This window comes from Panthera uncia, chromosome D4 (genome assembly GCF_023721935.1).
Source record: "Panthera uncia isolate 11264 chromosome D4, Puncia_PCG_1.0, whole genome shotgun sequence".
Taxonomy (NCBI): Eukaryota; Metazoa; Chordata; class Mammalia; order Carnivora; family Felidae; genus Panthera; species Panthera uncia.
In genome coordinates this window covers 65,243,952-65,258,413 of record NC_064807.1, presented here as the reverse complement: position 1 = coordinate 65,258,413, position 14,462 = coordinate 65,243,952, and the positions used below count along the sequence as shown (strand labels likewise).

The following is a 14,462-nucleotide window of genomic DNA, read 5'->3' as shown; positions in this document are numbered from 1 at the left end:
CTCTCAAAAATACAAACATTTTTTTAAAAGAGCGGGGGAAAGAGACAAGAGAAAGAGGAAGAAATTTAACATAATGCTCTCAAAAAGGAAAAAAATTAATAGACCAGACATGGAAAAATTAGTAACTATATACTATATTTGAAACATCATAGGGGCACCTGGGTGGCTCAGCCGGTTAAGCGTCCGACTTCAGCTCAGGTCATGATCTCACGGTCCGTGAGTTCGAGCCCTGCGTCAGGCTCTGTGCTGACAGCTCAGAGCCTGGAGCCTGCTTCAGATTCTGTGTCTCCCTCTCTCTCTGACCCTCCCCCATTCATGCTCTGTCTCTCTCTGTCTCAAAAATAAATAAACATTAAAAAAAAATTTAAGAAATATCATATGCATATGTGTAGATATATGTAGACTCCTTACACCTCCAAAATAAAGAATATATTTACTTTTCATACATACAAATAATTATAAAATCTCATCAATACTAGTAGAGAAATGAAGTCTCAACAAACACCATAGAATACCACACACACTGTCTAAAATGCTGTTAAAGAAAAAATTTTTTAAGATTTTTTTTAACGTTTGAAATTTTAAAACACGCTTGTCAAATAAGAAACTGTAGTGTAAGTTAAGAGGAATGTAAATTGGATGACAATAATATACATGAAAACATGTGATATGAGACACAGCAATGTAAAACAATGTGTTGTGAGGAACAACAAAACCAAAAAGTTGGTCCTCAGGAAAGGATAACATACAAAAACCTCTGACAAGACTGATCAAAAAAGAGACGAACTTTCTCCTTGACTATGAAACAAGAACTGATTCTAGACTAGCCTTCCAGGCATAAAAGCCATAAACCTGACAAAATACATGAGGCAAACACTTTCGGGCACTGGCCAACAGAGAGTGTAAGACTGATCATGAGAAGAGACAAACTGATAAAGTGACTCACACATTTACCCTCACTTCTGTCTCAGGACAACTTCTCAAGCAGGGAGCTAGAACTGAAACTGAGGTAGCAGAGACTGGTATTGGTGAATCTAAATAGACTTGACCAGGGTAAGGTATCAAAGAGGAGGAAACTGGGCATGTTCTGGGGATCCAGGAGGAGACTCCAGATATCTATATGGTACCACAAGTCCTTGGCTTAGGGCTAGCCCGCACATGTCAAGAGGGAGACTACCGTGACTTAGCACAGAGTGGCTTTTGGTGGATTGCGATACCATCAGAGATACCACAGGGTGAGCAATGCTGGGGGCATTTACTTTCTGTTTCTCTTATAGAACTCACTATTTTTATACTTACATCATAGTTTTCTGTGTGCTTATTTTTGGGGAGCTATTCTCTTTGAAAAGAGAAATCATATTTATTAGTATCTTCGTATAGGCCAAAGCACTGATTATCCAAAACAGCCAATGCAAATCTCCTGACTATATAAATACTACAGGAAAAGACTGAAGTAAAGAAAAAATAATTACTGCCAAATTTTCCCTGAATATTCTGTCAATTCATTTTTTTATATCTAAGAAAAGAAAAACTATAGTAGCTACTCAGAAACAAATGACAAGCCATTCAAAAATCAGTGTAAGGGATGTCTAGGTGGCTCAGCAGGTCCTAATCTCACAGTTCATGAGTTTGAGCCCCGCATTAGGCTCACTGCTATCAGCGGGGAGCCCACCTCGGATCCTCTGTCCTTCTCTCTCTCTGCCCCTCCCCAGCTCAGTAGTGCACTCTCTTTCTCCCTCTCAAAAATAAATAAACATTTTTAAAAAATCAGTATAAATCTAAACGGAACTTAGGCAAAAGTATGCGTTAAAAATGCACATTCTATTTACAAGTAGGTGGATAACAAGGGCACCCAGGTGGCTCAGTGGATTAAGCATCTGGCTTTGGCTCACGTCGTGATGTCACGGTCCATGAGTTCAAACCCTGCATCAGGCTCTATGCTGATAGCTTAGAGCCCGGAGCCTCCTTCGGATTCTGTGTCTCCCTCTTCCTCTGCCCCTCTCCTGCTCCTGCTCTGCCTTTCTCTCAAAAATAAATAAACATAAACAAATTTTTAAAAATAGTAAGTTGGTGGATAATAGGAAAATGCTGGGAAATATTATGAGACAAGTTTAATACTGTACGTTATTACCATACTGCAATACAGTGTTTAAATATTATAATACAGAACTATATATCCAGCAATAATTGTAAGAAAAACTCCTTTTTACTCCACAAATTAGGACTTCAACAAAAACTGATGTTTGTAATTTAAAAAATTCAACAGACACCAGTAGTACTTATTCTAATAAATCCACAATACAAGTTCATTTTCTCTAAAGTTAGAAAATTTCAGAAATTATACAGCTCCCCATACTCCTTCATGATAAAAACACTCAACAAACTAGGAATAGAAGGGAACTAACTTCGTCAATCTAATAGCAGGCACCAATAAAAGATCCATAGTTAATATCATACTTAATAGAGAAAGACTTAAGATAGTGAAAGACTAACTGGCTTCTTCTTAAAATCAGGAAAAAGAAAAGGATGTTCATCCTATTTCAATTAAACATTGTACTAGAGGTTCTATCCAGGGCAACTGCACAAGAAAATTAGATAGAAGACATGCAGACTGAAAAAAAAAAAAAAAAAAAAGAAGTAAAACTATCCTCTATTTGCAGATGACATGATCTTGAATATACAAAACCCTAAGGAATCCACACCAAAAAAAACCCCCATAAAGCCTACTGGAGCTAACAAACAAGTTTATTAGCAAGGTTATAGAATGAAAGATCAAAAATCAATTTTATTTCTACATGTTTGCAATGTGCAATTCCACTTACTATAGCATCAAACAGAATAAAACACTTATGAATAAATTTAACAAAAGGATATGTATGACTCATACACTGAAAGCATCATGAAAAAAATACTTTAAAAGACCTAATAAACGTAAAGACATCTGTGTTGATTGTTTGAAAACCTTAAAAGTGTTAAGACAACAATACTCCCAAACTTATTTTCAGATTCAAGGCAATCTCTATGAAAATATGATCTGATCTTCTTTGCAGAAATTATGAAGTTAAACCTAAAATTTATATGGAAATGCAAATGACCTAGTAGGTCAAAACAATCCTTAGAAAGAACAAACTCAGAGGATTCATACTTCTCAATATCAAAACTAACTACAAGGCTAAAATAATTAAGATAATGTGGTACTAGCAGAAGGATAAGTAAATAGATGAAGGGAACAAAAGTGAGAATCCAGAAAAATACCCTCACATTTACAATTGATTTTCAGCAAGGGTACCAAGACAATTCAATGAGGGAAAGAACAGTCTTTTCAATACATAATACTAGGATGAATAGATACCCACAGAATCTTCAAGAATGTAAAGCTACGTAGCCACAGAATGTAAAAGAATGAAGTTTAATTGAATCCTTTCTCATACCATACCCAAAAATCATTTCAAAATACATCACAGAGCTAAATTAGAGCTAAAACTATATAACTTGTAGAAGAAAACATAGAGATAATCTTTTTGACCTTGGATTTGGCAACAGTGTCTTAGATATGACATCAAGACATATACAACAAAAGAGAAAATAAGTAAATTTGACTTCATCAAATTTTAGAAATTTGCACTTCCAAAAACAAGAAAGTGAAAGGACAACCCACAGAATGGGAGAAAATATCTATAAATCAGAAATCTAGTAAGGGTCTAGGGTCCAAAATATATGAGGAATTCTTACAACTCAACATTAAAAAGACAAATGACACATTAAAAAATGGGCAAATGATCTGAATAGACATTTTTCCAAAGATATACAAATAAACACATGAAAAAATGTTCAATACCATTAGTCATCAGTCATCACAACCACTAGAATGGCTCTAATAAAAAAGACAAGCATTGATGATGGTATGTGAAATTAGAATTTTCATACTTTGCTGGTGGGAATGTAAAATGATGAAGCCACCATGGAAAACTGTCTGTTAGCTCCTCAAAGGTTAAACACAGCATTACTCTATTATCTAGTCCGTTTCTATATTACATCCAAAAGAAATGAAACACATATCCACACAAAAAACTACATGAATGCTCACAGCTCATTATTCCTATTAGCCAAAAAAATAAAACCCAAATATTCATCAACCAATGGATAAACAGAATGTGGTATATCCATACAATGGACTATTATTTGGCAATAAAAAGGAATAACATACTAATGCATACTACAACATGGATGAACCTCAAAAACATGGTAAGTGAAAGAAACAAGTCACAAGGACACATTGTATGATAGCAATCACATGAAATGTCAAATAGGCAAATTTAGAGAGACAGAGAGTAGATCAGTGGTTGCCTACATTTGGGGGGACTGAGGGAAAATGTGAAGTAACTGGTAATGTGCATGATGTTTCTTTTTTGGAGTGATGAAAATGTTTTAATACTGATTGTGGTGACAGCTGCACAATTCTGTGAATATATAAAAAAAAAACACTGAAATGTACACTTAAATGGATGAATTTTACAGTATGTAACATATATCTCAATAAGCTGTTACAAAAAAATACATACAGCTCAAAATGTTGAGGACTGGAAGAGGACACATATGAAGAGATTTTGCCTCAGATATTTGAAGTACTTGAATTACAGCCACAGATCACCTCCATAGTAGGACTACTGAAACAAAAATAAACTATCCCTATAGTGACTTGGTTCTTTCTAAGATATAAATTTATTTAATATATACTGTCTTCCTTTTAAGAATCCAATAGGTAAGTTTTTACCCAAAAATACCTAGGCTGAGAGTTAGCTATAAAATTCCTCTACATTTAAATAATACTCATATTTTTAAACCAACCGTCTACTTTTGAATAGGGAACAATATTTAATAATGGTAAGAGTAACGATAATCAGAATTAGACTCATGATACAGCTAATAAAATTCATAAGATACGTCCCAGTAATAGAAAGACATGCACCATCTCCAATCCTCTCAACAATCGTATAATGAAGATGAGGAAATGAGGATTCAGAGACATTAAGTGACTTGCCTATTCAGGAATTAGATAGCAAAGCTAGGATTTGAACTTAAGATTGCCTGTCTCCAAAACCTGTGATCTTACACCACACTACCTCCTATCTTCAAGACAGAATAAAGCTTCCAACAAGGCACACAAATATGCCCCACTATAAAATTTTGAAATGTTAAAGCTTTAAGGAACCTCAGAGAACATCTAAGTATCCCATTTTACAAATGAGACATTGCTGTCTGCACTCTGATCAGCTATAGCTATTTCCACTATTCTGGCCTCCAACATTTATTAGACTATCTGCAAATCTTTCATGATAGCCTCAGCATAAATCAAATGTGGAATCATCCAGGAGCTATGTTTCAAAAAGTCATGGATGCGCTGAATAAACAACCCAAAATTTACCTTTTTAGACTGTAACAACAGTAAAAAGTAAATGTTCCTGTTACTTGCCTAATATGCAGAATTCTGGTTATAAAGCATTTGTAATATGGATTTATAGCTACTTTGAATTCTTACCTTTGTGGCCACAAGAAACATGGTATAAAGGAACATAAGATTATGCCTTGATACTGCCAGGTGTTTGGCGTGCTGGAATGTGAAGATAACTGACCCCAGTAGGGTTACCTTGGCAGGGCTGAAAATAAAATCCATTTTAAGTCAGTAAGTAATAAACATACATGATCCATCTCTAGATTTCTCAAAGAGTACTCTGAAAAATATTCATTTAATATACCCATGAGTTAGTAATAGATGAAAAAGAGTTCTATGAATATACTTCTCAAGTTTTACAAGTGCTACATTATATAAAGTATAATTTCACTCTGATAAAGTATCAGAGATCTTAGAATGTTCACACATATTGTGGCTCTGATAAAAAGAGTTCATTTCTATTTACAGTACTTCTGAAACACATTTGACCATATACTACTTTTTTACAAAGATATGAAAGTCCCATGTTCCACAGTATGACTTAGAAAAAAGCAGATTAGTCCTTACAGTGCTAAACAAGCTCCTTCAGTCAGGTGGGAGAAGGAAAAAAGCAAGCCCTGATTTACATAGTATTTTCCCATTTCCATGGTGTAGATACTCCCATCGCAGTCAATTTCAGGCTGCTGTGCAGAATGGAGAAGAGATAGACACACACAACCAGCTCTCATACAACAGTATGAGCCACATCCAGCACAATTACTTGGGTAACTCCAGCACAAAGCATTACTTTCATATTATATATATGCCACACATTTAAAGTATATCTCAGTAACAGATCATTATTTAGCTTATGTTTACAACTAGAGAAATATAAATGATAAACTCTTAGAATGCCATACTGCAAAATATGGCAAATTTAAAAGTCACTATAAGCCATTTTATGAAAAATTACCTATTTATTTATTATAAGCTAAGGACTGAGTTCAAAATAGGGTTAGGTTTGGGCAACAGGGCTTTAGACCTTGCTTAACGATTGACTGTGCAGCATTAATGTTCTGGAACAATGGTCTCTCAAACTTTTTTTAAAATTTTGTTTTAATATTTATTTATTTTTGAGAGAGAGCGAGTGAGCAAGTGAGGGAGGGGCAGAGAGAGAGGAAGACACAGAATCTGAAGCAGGCTCCAGGCTCCCAGCTGTCAGCACAGAGCCCAGCATGGGGCTCGAACTCATGGACCACAAGATCATGACCTGAGCCAAAGTTGGACACTTAACTGACTGAAACCACCAGGCCACCTGGTCTCTAAAACTTATTAACTGCACATCCCTACTGGTTAAAAAAAGGGGGTTTTATGACACTCCCTAATACATGTTTATCAATTAAGTTATAAATTAAATATACACATAATGTATTAAAAATGTACACCAAACTATTTATGTATTTATCAAATGGACATTTTTAAAAGATGAGGTAAAAGGAATTACTTTTTATCTTAATGTCATTTTACTAATCTTTGTTTCTAATAGTTTAGATTCTGTACCACAGTGCCTCATTATGGGTATCCTCTGAGCACACGCACATTCCATTTTGGATTGCATTCCCTTAGAGCATAAATTCAGAAGCACTGAATTTGAAAAGCAATGATTTTGTAGACAATAAAATGGGGCAGGGGATTGGAGAAGGGCTGAGATTTAGGAAAATGTCAATGAGACTGGTTTGGAAGATCAGGATGCATTTAAAAAAGTATTCTTGTATTAGTTGCCTATGAAACTAGAAAATGAGCTTATCTGCATCCAAAATACAATAGTGGGATAGGTATAGGGTAATAATTAGAGACATTCCAACTCCAAAAGGGAGAAAATGAAAGGAAGAAAGAAGTCACTGGTCCTATGCAATTTCAAAACCCAGCAGAGCCAATTCAATTAGGTTTCAAGGTTTCAAAGCCTGGGAATAATCCTCTGTGACATCAGGCTCCACCATCTGAGTCTGCAACTCGAACTTCTGCACTTATGGCTCTGGATTTTGCACCTGGACTCCAGCCTACGGGTCTGAGCTCAGGGCTCTAGGCTCACGGCTCTCAGTGCTTGCTTCTGCAGCACATATACTAAAATAGGCCCATGGCTCCCAGCTGTAATCCATTCTTTCTTTTCCTTGAAGGGTAACACATGTTTGCAGCTGAACAGTTTTATCAAGCCTGTTTCCTGCCTATAGAATTTTCGGAGCTGACAGCCTTCTTTTATTTCATCTTATCTCTGTCCTTCTCAGTGCAAGCTGGCAGTGTTTCTACTGATACAATGTTTTCAAAAACCTTGTGGGTCTCCAGTATATGACACAGGGATCCATGCCATTAGTTAAGATGGTCCTCCACATACCTTTCCTGGATAATCTCATGTCTATTCCTGGCTTGTGTTGTGTTGGCTGAATGGATCCATGAGTCACACACCTAATTTCTTTAACACTAGCAAAAGTTTTCCAGACAGACCCTTTACCTTCTCTCCACCACAGACTGTCCTAAAAGTCAATCTCTTAATTTTATCATCTTTTGCAATCTGGATAGGCTGAGAATTTTCCAAATTATTACAGTCTTGGTTTCTTTGTTCAGCAGTTCAACTCTTTCATCTCTCACTTTACTATAAGCATCAAGAAGAAACCAGACAGACCTTTAACACAGCTTCAAAATCTCCTCAGCCAAATAGACAAGTTCACTGCTTACAAATTACTTTCCACACACAACTGTAGCACACAATTCAAGTAATTTTTCTGCCACTATATAACTGTATCACATCTCCTCCACTTTCCAATATCATGCTCATTTCCTTGAGCCCTCACCAGCACCTTTAACGTTCGTAATTCTACCAATGTTCTGTTTATGACAATATATGTATTCTCTAACATCATATAGGCTTTCTCTACTATGCAAAAGTATTTGGTAATAGATAATAGATATATACATACACATACACAAAATAGCATAATGAACTAATGATTAATCTCACTTGACCAACTGATCATTCATTCATTTTATCTAATATTTATTGTCTACTCATAGATTTGTTGAAGAATACGTGCAGGTTACCTGGCCTGTTCAAGGATATAAGCAAAGGAGAAGGAGAGAATAGTAAGAAATGAAGTCAAAGCAAATATGGTATGAGGGAAAGGCAGATCTTGGAGGGTTTTACAGGCCATCTGGGGAGACATTCCAAAGTTCTGAACAAAGGAGAAACAATTTGATTTTGGTTATAAAACACCAAGAAATGTTTTATGGAAGACATTTTGAGACATATACTCAAAAGGAGAAAAATTTCCCTTGAATATCACTAATGCCTTACTTATAACTTATCAATCAAGGCCTTGTTTGCTCCATTTATAACAATTATAGTTTATTTCCTCTAATCTTTCCTTATGTGTAATTAAGCTCAACTCTCATTTTTAAAGCAACAGGGGATTGATTTGGATTGATAATGGATTGATTTGTTCCCATAAGCTTGACATTTTACGACCAGAACGTGTAATTTGAAATCTGAGTGATATTGTAGTCATTAATGAAAATGACAAGAGCCTGCAACAGATTCATTTCCATCCACAGAAGTGGGTTCCTATGTAGTTCTCTCTTCATAAATACACACCATTCCCACAACCCTGTAACAATCCAAAAGTTTTTGTTTGGTTTTATTTTCTAAGGGGAGGAATCCCCAGAGAAAAGAATCAATATTTATTTTAAAAACTACATCTGAGAGAGCAGACTTCTTGAAAGAACAAGTTTCCTGACTGTCTTCCATTATTATGACTGTTAATTTTTTTCAGCTCCATTGCCTCCACATTAAGAAATCTGGTAAGATCTAAAGATAAAAAGCTGGTCTCGGTCTAGTTTATACCTACTCACTAGGACATCTTCAGCCATTCATTAGCTTCTGGTTTCCAACCTCCTTTTACCAACTGCTCAAAATTCGTGATAATGCTACCACCTGCACCTAAAAATAAAATAAAACAAGAATATTTAGTCAAATTTTATGGAGAAAACATTTGAAACAAAGCTGTAATTCTATCTCCTGATGTAAAGTTCCAAGAAGATCCTCAAAATATAATTTTGAGGAGGGACAAAAAGTTTCCTTGTACATTTATGGTACTGAGACAATTGCAATTCTTCCTGTTCATCAGCGTGGCAACTGTCTACTGCACCATAATTAAGGTTAAAAAATGGGGCCTCAAGCACAAAGATGTTCTTTGCCTGAAAAATAAAATTTTCTGCTTTATTATTTCCTTCCCTGATATCAGTTTTAGGTGCAGTACAATATAACAAGAGATTAGAGAAATTTATTCAATTTCTACATACGAAAGAACTCAACAATGAAGGTAAGTGATGTAAAGCGAAGAGGAACCCATAACCAAGCATATTTACTACTTTTAGTTATTCAGGATGGAAAAAAACACAAAAAAGAAATTTCTTATATAATTTCTTTACATTATCTCTGAAGTAAATTTATTTATACTGGCACTATACTATACCTTAATTAACTATGAATCCCTCTGGTTCTGGACTACTAATCAAACCAATAGTAAAAATTTTATATAGTAAGATAGGCTCAAAATAATGGCTGATGACTAGTACTAGTGAAAATGCCAGTTATGAATTTACTTTACTAGCCAACAGAAAAAAAGACTTCCTACTTCCAAAACTACAGTTACTAAAGTATGTTGTCCTCATTAATGTAAATACAGAATTGTTCAGTAGCAGTAGTATATCAATAACAGATTATTTAAAAACACATATTGTTAATATTACCTCGGGCCCATCCAACAGCTATCATGACTATCCAGCCATTTTTGTAATAGTTATTTGCATGTGTGACTCCACCTACTATTTTCCAAGTTCTGGTCACTTCCTTCATTCCCGCAGCCAAGAGTTGAACAGGTAGGAAAGAATAGCCCTGGGAAACTAGGTCACATGGGCAAAAAAATGTAATATACCTGAAATGAAAATTTAAATGATTTAATATATAAGTAAAATATAACTATTTATAATAAAAATATTTTAAGACATTTTATAAATTTTAAATAAATGTTAATATATAAATGTTTTAATACATAAATGTAAGTACAAATTATTTAACAAATACTTAAATATATACTCAATTTAGTTGAGTAAGCTTGGATTTTAAACAATTAAATCAGAAGAACAACAACCCAGAATACATGCAATAACAATGTGGCAAATGCAACAAACTGAATTATCCACATAAACAAGGAATTTGACCTAAGAAGACCACAGATTGAGTAGAGTCAATTTTTCTAATCATAGGAGGCATATGTAATAATCTGCCCAAAATATATGATCAAAGGGGAATTTCATCTTATTTAGACTTCTGAATACTGTATATATGCAAAAAGTATTTACAGAGGGCCTCATTTGTGCCTATACTCTTCTAGAAGGTAAGTGCTAAATCCACTAACAAAATGAAGGACATGTACAATCGCTTTTAGGATAGGGACTTTTCTAGCTAGAGTGTCATTTTCTGGGAAAAGGAATTACAGAAGAGCCCTGCATTTCAACCCTATTAACATCTTCACCTGTGTCCTTTTGTGTTCTACATAAACTAAGACTCATGCAAAGAAAAGTCATAGCTCTCAAGGAGACAGATTTGTGTTGAGGAAAAATATTTTTTCATACAGGTGAAGGTATATGAAACTGTTCTTCAATTAAATTGTGATACTAGTTTAAGAATAACTCCTCAGGTAAATTACTTTTTGAAGCCTCATTTATTCTAAGCATCCATTCAAACAGTTTACCAATAGTGTCAATTGGGAAACACACTAGTTTTTTCCTCCCATTCCTACAGTACTCTCTGGCAGACAATTGTGTGCTTAAAGCAGAACATAATCTTCTTTCTAGCGGAGTGATACAGAAGACACCACGTGAATGAAGTATTATATCTCTTCCAAAATAAGTTGTTAGCCTTACCACAATTCATGATTCATAAAGTCAGAATTCCCAAAAGTATTCATGGAATGTGAAATTTTATAAATACTACTTCAGAGATCCAATGCAGGATGCAATGGTTTGTTCAGGCTGAGGCACCCTCTCTTCATCTCCACTTACCAATTCCTTCCTATTCTCCAAGGTCCCAGTCAAATACTACCATGTACATTGACTTTGGGAGTTTCATTTTAATATTCTCAGTTCAGACTAAATTCTGTTGGCTCTGTACAACTAAAACAAATCAGTTCTTATGCCTCAACATATCTCTTTATACATTTTTCTCTATAACATAATAAGTTACAATAGTCCTTAGATGGCAGTAATCATTCATTTTGTTACCCTCTCACCTAAAACTCAGCACGATGAAAAACAGCTCTAAATTAAACCATTTATTAGCAGTTAATCTGGAGACAAAATACAAAATATATCAAGTTAAAGAATTAGTTGATAATTAAAGAATTTGAGAGAAAGGAATAAATTATCTGAGGGTAATAAAAATCATTTTGAAACAACTCAATTTAAAAATTTTACATGTTCATGTATTTTGAGAGCCTCTATACACTTCTCTCATTAAATATAGAATAAGGGGGGGGGGCACCTCATTAGCTCAGTCACTTAAGTGTCTGACTTCGGCCTGGGTCATGATCTCACAGTTTGTGGGTTCAAGCCCTGCATCGGGCTCTGTGCTAACAGCTCAGAGCCTGGAGCCTGCTTCAGATTCTGTGTCTCCCTCTCTCTCTCTGCCCCTCCCCCCCTCATGCTTTGTCTCTGTCTCTCAAAAATAAATAAATGTTGAAAAAAACTTTTTTAAATATAAAATAAGGAAGTCAGTTACGTATTGGAGGGAAAAATTACACTTAAGTAATTTTTAAAAACATTTTAAAATATAATAAAAATACTTTGGTATCCACCGCAGATCATATTAAGAAAGGGAAATTAGATTTCACTTTAGCAGGAATGAATGTTCCAAAGTAAACAACTCAAAGAAACAACAAAAGCTAAAAGAGAATACAAATGACCCCATTTTCATTCTCTAACCAAGACTATCTTTACGATGAGTTAAAAACCTCAACTACTAGCAACCTTGGACTTTTATATCCAACTATGTGACATTATGGTATATGGTCTAAAATCTGTAATTACTGCTGTTTTCAAATAAACAAGTCTTTATCGTATTTATTCAGATATTTCTAAAGTATACCTACAATAATCTAACATCTTAAACAAAAAACAGTTCTTATTTACAGTGTTAAATAGCCACAGGGTAAAAAAACAACTGACTGCTGTTCTCAGTAGATTCACAAGTAAACGTATCAGACCAATGGCTCCCTAAATAGCCATTCTTCCTCTATACTTTACTTGTAAAGTATCTAAAGAAAACATATTGGAAAAGAGGAATAAATGGAACATATCAGACAAGAAATAGAATGAGAAGGCAACTGATTTCTCAAACATTTTTAAGTCACATAAGTTAAAAGAGAGAGAAAAATAGTAAACAATAGAAGTTTAAAATAATAGAAGTTAGTCTAAATAGTATATAATAAGATGCCAAGCCATAAACAATTGAAAGATGAAAAGTAGAATTTAGGTTAATACCAAGAGCTTAGCAGAGAGAAGTTTCCCACAGTTAGTAAGAGAATTCTGTTTTCATTCTACTACTAATTCCACTCCTCTGACTACAAAAGACAGTTTTACTTAACTAAGCCAAAACAGAATGACAAACTAAATAAAGTTCATATTAGTCCAATATGACAGCTTTGCTCTTGCTCTTATTATTCCAACAAATTAATAAGTTTATGTATTTTGTGTATGCTTTGAAAAAGACAAAGAATTACAGACCTATAAAGCCATACCTTTTCTTATATTTTTCCTCAAAATAATGCAGTCTCAGTTATGCAAATGTGCAATATTTAATAGTTGATACTTGGAAGTTGAAGGAAATCAAACTGGGGCACAAAACCCAATACACAGAAAAATTACAAAATATTAATATCCCCAGAAACAGTTTTCAAAAAGAAAAATCCTATAAAGGTATATACATCTCTTCCAAACAATACTGTACTATGACATAACAAGTTATTGTTTCCCGTTGCCAGTAGATGGTGCTAATATCCACATGTGAGCACTGTGAGCTATTGTGCTAAATAAAGATGGCCTTTCCAATAAGGGCATTCACAGAATCCTGTAGTTTAGCTTGCTAGAGTTTGAAGTACATTCCAAACATCATTTCATCTCTCAAATTAAAATCAAATAAAGCAAAGATTATAACATTTTTTTCTCACTATTAAAACCTTAAAAAAGAAAACAGTAAAAAATACTGTCTTTAAACAAGTATCATTTTTTATATTTAAGAGTCTGAAAAGACAGAGATATTGCCTGTATTTCCAGAATCCAAAACAATAAGAGCCAACTAAAGACAGCCTAGATTTGAATCCTGGCCCCAACTACTAGATATCTGTGACACCTTGGGAAAGTGACTTAACCCATCTTGCCTCAGTTACATCATCTGAAAAATGAGAATAAAATTGTACCTATCTCACAAGGTTCTTGTAAGGTTTAAAGGGGTAATATATACAAAGCAATAAGAAAAGTGTCTAGAACATAGTGAATACTACATCAGCAGCTGTTATTGTTTTACAGCCAATAACAATGCTCATTAGCAGAATAAAATATAAATATTCATATAATAAATTATACAGCATGAGAAGGAATGAACGACCACATGAATAAACACATGTAAATCTTAGTAACATAATATTGAGTGAAAACAAAAAAACAAGTCCCAGAGAACTATACACAGTGCAATACCCCATTTTAAAATAGGGCCAAAAAGAAGTAAAACTAAAAACTTACTGTGTAGATAATCATATGTATGATACACTTTTTAGAAAAGTAAGATAAACACAAACATAGAGGTTATATGTAGGAAAAGTGCAGAGAAATGGGACAGGGGAAAAGAAATATACGTAAATTATTGGTAAAGTCCAGTTCTTAGGTTGGGTGCAATACAACAGAAATGTAAAATAGTTAACTA

At 34.3% G+C, this 14,462-nt stretch overlaps 1 protein-coding gene across 1 annotated transcript in view; it reads right to left on the bottom strand.

Annotated features, from left to right (window-relative positions):
• Nucleotides 1-14,462, bottom strand: part of TMEM38B (transmembrane protein 38B) — a 53,351-nt gene that overhangs the window by 17,019 nt on the left and 21,870 nt on the right. The window contains exons 3-5 of the mRNA XM_049627417.1: nucleotides 10,235-10,419; nucleotides 9,335-9,422; nucleotides 5,540-5,657 (exon numbers count right to left, since the gene is read on the bottom strand). Coding sequence (XP_049483374.1) covers nucleotides 5,540-5,657; nucleotides 9,335-9,422; nucleotides 10,235-10,419 — 391 coding nt within the window. The remainder of the gene's footprint in view (nucleotides 1-5,539; nucleotides 5,658-9,334; nucleotides 9,423-10,234; nucleotides 10,420-14,462) is intronic.